The sequence below is a fragment of the Orbicella franksi genome, chromosome 8 (genome assembly GCF_964199315.1).
Source record: "Orbicella franksi chromosome 8, jaOrbFran1.1, whole genome shotgun sequence".
NCBI classification, from domain to species: domain Eukaryota; kingdom Metazoa; phylum Cnidaria; class Anthozoa; order Scleractinia; family Merulinidae; genus Orbicella; species Orbicella franksi.
This window is the reverse complement of record NC_138152.1, coordinates 10,589,646-10,598,861: the sequence shown is the minus strand read 5'-3', so window position 1 is coordinate 10,598,861 and position 9,216 is coordinate 10,589,646. Positions and strand designations below refer to the sequence as shown.

General features: G+C 38.5%; 2 protein-coding genes across 2 annotated transcripts in view; both read right to left on the bottom strand.

The window, feature by feature from the left end:
- Positions 1-1,683: 1,683 nt before the first annotated feature.
- Positions 1,684-5,800, bottom strand: LOC145495654 (RAD52 motif-containing protein 1-like). Its single transcript, XM_081475278.1, has 6 exons — positions 5,593-5,800; positions 5,415-5,493; positions 4,277-4,419; positions 3,552-3,674; positions 2,939-3,089; positions 1,684-2,090 (listed from the first exon to the last, which is right to left on the bottom strand). Exons 1-6 carry the CDS (start codon positions 5,698-5,700, stop codon positions 1,684-1,686), a joined length of 1,011 nt encoding a protein of 336 aa, XP_081331404.1. The 5' UTR covers positions 5,701-5,800.
- A 1,610-nt stretch (positions 5,801-7,410) lies between these two features.
- The window catches only part of LOC145495938 (fibroblast growth factor 2-like), a 2,974-nt gene continuing 1,168 nt past the window's right edge, over positions 7,411-9,216 (bottom strand). Inside the window, exons 3-4 of the mRNA XM_081475538.1 lie at positions 7,977-8,080; positions 7,411-7,777 (exon numbers count right to left, since the gene is read on the bottom strand). Of these exons, the coding sequence (XP_081331664.1) occupies positions 7,595-7,777; positions 7,977-8,080 (287 nt within the window). The 3' untranslated portion in view covers positions 7,411-7,594. The remainder of the gene's footprint in view (positions 7,778-7,976; positions 8,081-9,216) is intronic.

Sequence of the window (9,216 nt, the reverse complement as noted above, 5' to 3'; positions counted from 1 at the left end):
CCTTAAAGACTTCAAGCACTTCTTACCTCGGGAAAGAACGTTGCAGGCTATTGACCATAACCATTTATGGCCGATTTTTGGAAAAAATGGTCCTAGACTACCAAACATTGACCAAACAGACATGTCACATCGCCTTCGTAGCATTTACTGCGCATGAATGAACAGCATTTCCGCAATCTCTCACCCGCCCCACCAGCACCCACTCCGTCGATTTTTTGCTCTCGCCCCAATTTTCTCGCGACCAGAGGGCGCAAAACGCAAAACGCCTTCAAAGGATTGGCGCGAGTCGAAAGCAAAATCTTATTTTTATCACACCTCGCTATAAGTTGATTTGTTATTACATGGCCCTGGCTAAATGTTAAACTTCTTCGATTTTTGTACAATTTCTTCAATCTGCGTTTCATCTCGTCTGTGTATCAAAGCGTTCGAACTTTCAAATAAAAAGGACGGGGTTGCTCATCGTACATTTTAGGGGTTAAAAAAGCGGTTTTGGTACCTCGATCTTAAGGTGTTCAGCCTCAAAAGGTTCACAGCGGGAGCTTTTTCCGTACCTTTTGGTGTATTGATCCGAAAATCATATAACAAGAGATAATATGTTGTTTCAGAATTAGTACCTCTTAGGGGTGAAAAACATTTCAAGCCACGCCCACAAAACAGGATCTTGGTACCTCTTAGGGGTTCTTTTCAAAATTTCAGAAGATCACCCCCATCCTCTTTATATGTGAGTCCCGCCCCCCCCCCCCCCGGGAGGTTTGGATTTCCCTAAGCATAGCCAGGTCTAGAGACAGATTTACAATGATAGTTGTTTTGACCAAAAACGCAGCAAAATTATCCTGAGTGTCCATTTAATTGTTGATTTAAATAAATAAAGAGCAACCTCCGGTTGCGACTGCCTCTCGTAAGTGACCACCTCTTCTCGGCGACCAGCTTTCCAAAATACCAAAAGTTTCCCATTCAAATCACTATATTTGGAAACTCTTGTAAATGACCACCTCTCATAAGCGACCACGACCACTTTTGGAGGTAAAAGTCTGAAATTTTCTTTCGTTTTTAACCTCCCGTAAGTGACTACTTGACAGATAATAGAGTGAAAATTGGATAATAAAGTGTTGTAACATTATTGCATTCCTGAGAAGTACCGGATTTTTCCTCGAAATTGATTTTTCACATGAATAAAACATTGAATAACATTATGGCTAATGTTGCTAGGCAACAGTAGCCATGAAAATTTAAAGAAAAAATGTACGCTCACTGTATTCTATCAGTCTTAAAAGAGACAACCTAAATACTAATGAGGTAAAATTTTGACCCAATATGGTCTAAAAAAACAATTTTCAAAAGAAGATGGAAGAAGATTATAGTAACAGTGATGCATGAAGAGTGCATTGTGAAGGACAACAAGATCAGTTAATTTAAGAATCCCTAATTCCTTAAAAAGAGGCTCAGAGTTTCAAGAAAGTTATAATATGTATAGCCCTCTTTTGAAGAATTACTAATTGGGTTTAAGAGTAGAATTGTAAGTATTGCCCCAAATTGATAAATCATAGGTGAGGAAGGGGTAAATAAGTGAATAATATAATTGATGTAATAATTTATTCCTGTTTACATAATATCTAATTTTAGATAATACTCCAATACCTCTTGAAACTTTCTTGCTCAATTCGTGTAAGTATGGTTTCCAGTTCAAATTGGAATCAAAAATAGGAGATCTGAATCACTGACAGGCATTTCTTCAATATGGTTTACATGAACTGTTCCTTCCTCTTCAGGTTCATTAAGTGCAATTTCAGCTTCAACACCATTACAAACAAGTGAAGAGTTACTTTTATTCTGAAGTTTTAATTGTGTATTATGTTCTTCATCTGAATCACTGACAGGCATTTCTTCAATGTGGCTTACATGAACTATTCCATCCTCTGCAGGCTCATCAAAACTGCAATCAGGCATGACTTGTTGGTTTATCTCTACTCCAACTTTGCCATTGTCCAAAGATATAATAATCACTCTTCTAAATGCATTTTCATATGCATGTCTGTGGGCCAGTTTCTTGGCATATCCAAGCAATTCAAGTCTTTTGGCAGGGTCTTTTTCTGTGAACCATAAAATTTACAAAGAATTTGAAAGTTGAAAAGTCACATAATATTTATTTCCTCAAAAAGTTTCCAAAAGAAATCTACTAGCCTTGGGCTATTGGACACAAATTTCTTTCCACATGGAAGACTCTCACAATTGCTCTATTGACAGATTATGATACCATTGCTTAAGGACATTCGCACGAACATTTCCAGTAAATAGATTTTTTTAATAATTTTTACTGCAGTCAGATAATGAGTTACCTGTGTCAAAAATGCAAAAAAAATTGGGAGTCAGCAACTTCATTTCAGAGTCAAAGCATGTGACAAATTGGCGTACATAATTCAGCATGGTTTACAGATGGTCTACATGGTCTTAAATATCGAAGGTGAGTCAACGGAGGTAAATGATATTAGTCATATTTCATAAAAGTGGGTCTGTTGCATAAATAATTCCAAATATTGCCAACATAACTTAACCCTTCAAGAGGCATTTGAGACCACTGCACAGATAAACAAAGAACTAAAAAGAACAGAATTCGATGGTGCATTTTGCAAAAAATTCAAACTTTTAATTGATAGATTTTCTTTCTTTTTTTGCTAAACAGAGAAAATCAGTAGAGGAGGTGATCTATCAAAAGAAAAATAGGGGTCACTGAACGTGCAAGATCGCTAAATCCATAGCAATGGCCATCTCCCCTGTTATTGTTCATTTTATTACTTAGCACACACTTGATGATGTAGAGTGTGAATTTTCCTACACAGTAAGGATGCACAGAAACAATTCATGTGAACATCCTCAAGCCACTGTTTGAATTTAAAAATATCAGTGTTGACACTTTGACAGCCCATCAATCTGTACTAACCTTGCTCTATCATGTTTTGATCTCCACCATGCCCAGTGCCATCACAAAAGAATTCACAATCTTTAATCTCCAGTCTAACCACACATCTATACAAAGAATTGTTCTTTTCCTGACAATCACTGTTATAAATTTTATTCTCTAGCCTCTCTAGCTGCAAAAAGTGCAATAGTAAAAACTTGTGAGAGGAACAATTTCTTTTCCATGTTTCTGTTACATGAAGGGGAGTGGCTCCTCACCTAGGCAAGTGGCTACACTCCTCTTAACTCACTAAACATGAAGAGTTACAGTAAGTGCCTGCACTGATGACACATTGTGGTGACCCATATTACCCAAATGGAAGTGTTTGGACTTGACTGAGGTTCTCTGAGAAAACCCTAATTCACAAAAATTTAGAAATCATACATCAGAATTTTAACATCAACAATGACTTTATTTTACAAATTCAGATAATTGACTTTGGTAGCCAGTAATTAGTAAAGTTATTATGTACTAGGTAATCTACCCTAAACAAGAGATCTAATGATGGTATTTAAAGCTCAAAGACAAATAAACAAATAAATAATCACCATTTCTGAGTGACCATAACAAAATGAAGAAAGGAAGATTCCATTACCTGAACAATTTTTGTTGACCACCCATTAAATCCAAAGTAATGATTAGCAAGCACTGTGCACTTTGCCATGTACAAAGGGTGTCGAACAACCTCTGTGAACTTTTTCCGTTGAGCAAACTGGACCTGCATATACAATGCTAACCAATAAATTCTTAATTAAAGCTAACTGAGATAACACCGTACACAGGTAAAAAAGTCTGCATTGGACCTAGAGGTCCAATTACCAGCAGAGCACATCCTGGTTTCTGTAGTATTAAGTGTCCAGGAGTATTTTGACACCTCCCTAATGGGACAGCATGTCTATGAGAGGGTTTACCCACCCCCACCCCTTGTGGCATTAAAATCACCTGTACCCATTTGTACATGTAGATCTAATCTAGGTAGAGGGAATCACTGTGACAGTTAAGTGTCTTGCTCAAGGATACAACACAATGACCCTGGCTAGGGCTCAAACCCAAATAACTTGATCTGACATCCAGGACACTCAAGCCCTCTAGCCTGGATTCTTCGAAAGGTGGATAACACTATCCACCAGATGAATCACTATCCAGTGGATAGCGTGGTTTGTTTTGTTAACACTTATCTACTGGATAGCGATTTTAATACCTAATGGATAGTGCTATCCACCTTTCAAACAACCCCGGCCTGGCCTAAAAATTATGCAACAGTTGATAAAGAACATTATTACCATGAGAACTCTGCCACAAGGGAAAACTAAAACTGACCTTTAAAAATTGGCCTCCTAAAAGTCTCTTTCCACTTATTCTCTCTTTTGCCTTTTTTGCTGCCCTTGCTGAATAAAACTTGACAAAGGCATATAGAGAACTGTAGTTCAGGTCAGACCTATTCACAGTGGACTCCTCAGGAGCTGATGGCAAAAATGATAATTTTCATGTTATTAGATAATCACTCAGTTAATTAATAATCACTTTTTGACTTGACTTTAGTTTATTACATGCAGCCTTGATTAGGTTCCTTCTCATGCATGGTGGGGAAGTAATCAGATTAAAAATGGATCATCCCAAGTTGGCTTGTTAAGACAGTTTAAACCAATTTTACATGTTGAATGTTTATAGTGGTCAGTGCACTTAGCTACACCTACAACCCTGCAAAAAACTGTCGAGATAGTAGTCAATAATTGCATGTGATACTATGATGTAATCAAACCACACTGTAGCCCCCCCACCCCCCACCCCCCCCCCCCCACTACCTCCATTCAATGTTGTTTTGGTCTGAAAACCAAAGGATAAAGTTCTTGTGTTATCCCCGTCCCCACCAAAAACACATGATTACAAACATTACAAGTCAGGGGAGGGGTATAAGCTCCATTTATTTAACGACATTTTGGAATCTACTCAGTACAAATGGAAAAATGATAATATTTTTTTCAATATAGTTTTTGTCACAACTAGTTTAGACCAGGGTTGTAGCTCATTTAGCTAAGGCAAAACAAGTAAACTAACAGACTGGTAATGGGTTCTAGCAGACACATATCACCTACACCAGGTGATAGGCTTCTGGTTCTAGCAACAATGTTATACTTATTATTCTTTAATGGGTTTATCATTTCCATTACTTAGCATTTGCTGATAGAGTGAAAACCTCAAAATTGTCTGACATTGACAGTGGCTCTGAAATGCCTCCTTTAAGTTTCAAGTACTTATGCTGAGCAAGTTGCAGTCAAAATCATGTAATCACCTAAGAAAATTAATAGGCTTACTGTATAGGGCCACTCCATCTACACATTTTACACATAAAAAACTGACGTCAATTTGTTAAAGTATCCAAGTCTTCAGTGTTCACAGTTCTGACGTTAAAAAGAGTTTCCATAATCACAAAATTAGAACAAGAAAAATAAGTTACCTTCTGAACTATCCGATGAATCGATCACTTGTACTTCATACACCAATCCAAACTGGGAAAATATTTCAAGCAGTTTCACCTGAATCATTGAAAACGACAATTCTTATTGTTCAGTTGTACACCATTTTTGTCCATATTATATGGCAAAACATCTTATTATACACAAAGAAATCCTTACTTGTACCACTTCTTTCTCTAGCCGTCTTGAAATGCTGGTGACATACAGATTAACTTCATTCTTATGAGGACGAAAAAACTCGATTAGTTCAACTGATGAGTCCGCCATGTTTGTTTTGAACTTCCCGCGCGCTCCCGCGTATCGTCCGATAACTCAGCGGTATTTTAGTATAATAATTGACCTGTGGTGTATCAATCATATAGTGGTTTTCTGTGTACCTGAGACTTGCATTGCATTGGGCATCCCTACTATGTACGATTTTCGCGTCATTAGCGCCTCAAACTCCCTCAAACTAAGCTCGATAGCGAACTAAATGCTCCTTTTCTCTTAAACGAGTACGGTGACCCCACTTTTTATTTAATAATTTCAATATCCTCAATAACTGAGAAAAAAATTAGCAGAAATCTGTGGCTACTTTTTTGGCAAGTGAAATAAATACTATTAAAGATTGCCAGGATGAGACATAATTTAAAATTAAAATAAAAACGTTCGCTGGCTAAAATGTTCTTCTTATTATTTTTATCTCGCCCTTTTTGCATATACTTTTTCCTTTTGCATTCCATTTTTATCCATCGAAGGCTGTAGATCGACAGCTGAAAGCTAATGTTCTTTTTGAAATTTTTTAGGCAGCGAACGTTTTCATTGTAATTTTTAATTGTGAAATAAATACTACAGAGGGAGACAAAACGGGCCCAACAGCGCATGTCCAAGTTATGGAGGGCTATGTGTACCTTTCACTACCGTATACAGAGTTGCTCATAGTCAATTGTTCTATGAGTGCATACGTATTAAACACAATATAAGGCCCTATGTCAGGTAAAACCCTAAGGAGACCAAATACATCATGGCGGAGAACTCTCGAAATTGAGATGAGACGGGCCTTACATGACCAGAAATGTGGAAGGCGGCAAAAGATCGAAAAATGCAACTTCGTTTTCAGGGCCCTCTCTCTTCCTCGAGGAAACCCAAGGGAGGAAGAGAGAGGACCGTGGGAACAAGGTTAGGAAAGTTGCGAGCTTATGCCTCACAAAGGGTTAAGAGGACGAGTGAGTGATAACCCTGTATAGCATTTATAACTGAGGGCTATAACTGAGCCAGACATGAGTTACACAGCTACCCATAGACTGCGAGGCTCTTCGTGGGAAAGAAAGTCGGGAAGGAAGAAAGGAAGAAGAGCCTGCCTGCATCACTTAGAGCCCAAGAAACCCCGTTGATGCGACGCGGAGCGAGTTGTCAGAAATCAGTCAATCAGCGCTAGAACACCAAATATATATGGATTGACACCTTGTCCACGCGATCTGTGTCGGGCTAGAGGATACTGGGGTACCGGATGGCCACGACTAACGCAAAATATAATTTGACAAGGGAGAAAACATATGCCAGAAAAACTCAAACGACTATTGCAAAGGTTTCAAATCTCACTGAATATCTTGTCCACAGAAAATGTGTTTTGTCCAGCAGGAAGGGGTTTCGGTACATTATTATTATCTAAGTTTAAAACAAGGGAATCAATGTAGGACAAAAATCTTATCTGTCACAAAGAGTCCGGCGTCAACCGTGAGCAGATAGAGAAATTAAAAGACAGAATACCGTAAATCACAACTGCTGCCAAATTTCGGCTGAGCAAAATAGAACTGTCTTTCAGGATATTCAGCGATCGTTGCTCGAACACTCCCCCATCCCCACCCCCATCCCCTCTCCTTCACCACTGAACGCCTGCCACGTAGGCTATATTACGTTCAGACAGGAGCGCAATCATAATTCACTGGTCTAATCAGCCTATTCTATGACCCTGTCTTCAATGTCACCTTAGCCATGGGGAAGCCTATTGGAATAGGGGCGCTTATTAAAAAAACGGCATTCATTTAGGGAGCGCGTATTGGAAGAGGGGTGCTAAATCGAATCATTACGTTAGCCTTATTAGATCGAGCACGCTGACGTTTATATCCTTTTATTCTTTAAAAGTCAGTCAACTTTGTGAATTAGTCGCTGTCCAATCATCTTACAGCAAAGATTCTTTCATGAAACTAACAGCCCTCTGGCCACGTTTAGTTTTGGGCCCAGGCTTCGCCTCGCCTTGTTTCGTCAGCGCTAGATACCAGTCAGGATTGAGCATGGATTGATACGAAGTACACTCGGTCCCACAAATCTCTTTGAAGACACATTCTGGCCGAGATGAGGAGGTCTGTAGAATTTTAAAAAAAGTTACCAAAAAAGTAATGTAATAGGATTGAGTCAGAGCAAGATCAAGACTCAACGAGTATAAAGAAAGAAAAAAACTAGTACCTTCGAACCCCACCCTTATCAGTGAGTCTTTACCCGGTTATTCCAAACACTATTGTCCTCTAGACAATTCAATTCAAAACCAGACAGTTCTTACTTACTGTGGTATATAACTCTCCGTTTGAACTCATCGCAATGTACTTTCCTGCCACTTTTCCTTTTATCATGACCACACCGACCTCGACGAACTCCATTACAAGAAAAACTATTGACAAAGAAACACAAGAAATAGCAGCTGCGGCTGGGTCACAAATGTCAGTGTTTCACTGATTCCTCTTTGTGTATTATGGAACAACTGTGACCTGTTGCCTAAGTACAATATTAGCTCGGTTCTGAATGGGATGCTAGTGCTGCAGGTTTCTTTTAACAAAGTTACGAGAACGACCACTACGCAACATGGCGGCCATACTCTTGCTAATAGGTCGACCGAAACATGCAGCCTTGGTTTACAGCGTACATCTTTGATATTGGACATCCAGGTTATGGTCAAATGACGCCTATAAAAACAAGTACTGGTTTTCGATTGGATCACAGGCTCAAGCTAAGTTAACGTCTTAAAACAGTTGGGCATCGTTGGTGGGAAAGGGAAAAACTTAAATTAATCACCGTAGTCGGTGACAGAATGTTTGTCTAGCTAGATTTCTGATTTTCTGATGACTTCGTGCAAAGCATCTACACACTCTAATATTGTAACTGTATAATAAAGCTACCAAAGGACACGAGTGCAGTGTAGACAATTGCACACAGGGAACCCAACATTATAACAGGACCACCCAATTTCAGTTAGGATTGCCTTCCAAGTATTCCATTTAAAAGAACAGCCCAACGTACGGCGAATTACAAAGAATGAAAATTATAAAGAGTGAAAATCATCAACAACGAATTACGATTTTGACGTTCCACCAAATTATCTAAATTAACATTGAAAGCGGAAGTATGGCCGACAATGAATTGGTCAAAAAATTAAGTTCATCACCGTCATAGAGTTTTTCTTTTTCGTATCTGGCTACACGTAGACAATACTACATTTTCAGTAACAGTCAGAATTCCTTTTCTTTTAGTTTCAAGAAGTTGTAACTCAGTGAAGTTCACATCAAAAATACATTTTTTCATTGACACTCGGCCTTTTCGAATGCAAATCTCGATTTCTTGAAACTGAAAAATGCTTAAAGCCATGACTAGAAGTTATACTCATAACTGACTATTATGCATTTCCTTTAATGTAAGTTTAGAGAATATCGTTCTATATGAAGGCGACATCCCTTCCTTGCTTGATGATTTTCTTTAATCTCCTCACCTGCCTACTTGACAATGTAAAAATATCGTAAAGAGAAATAAGAA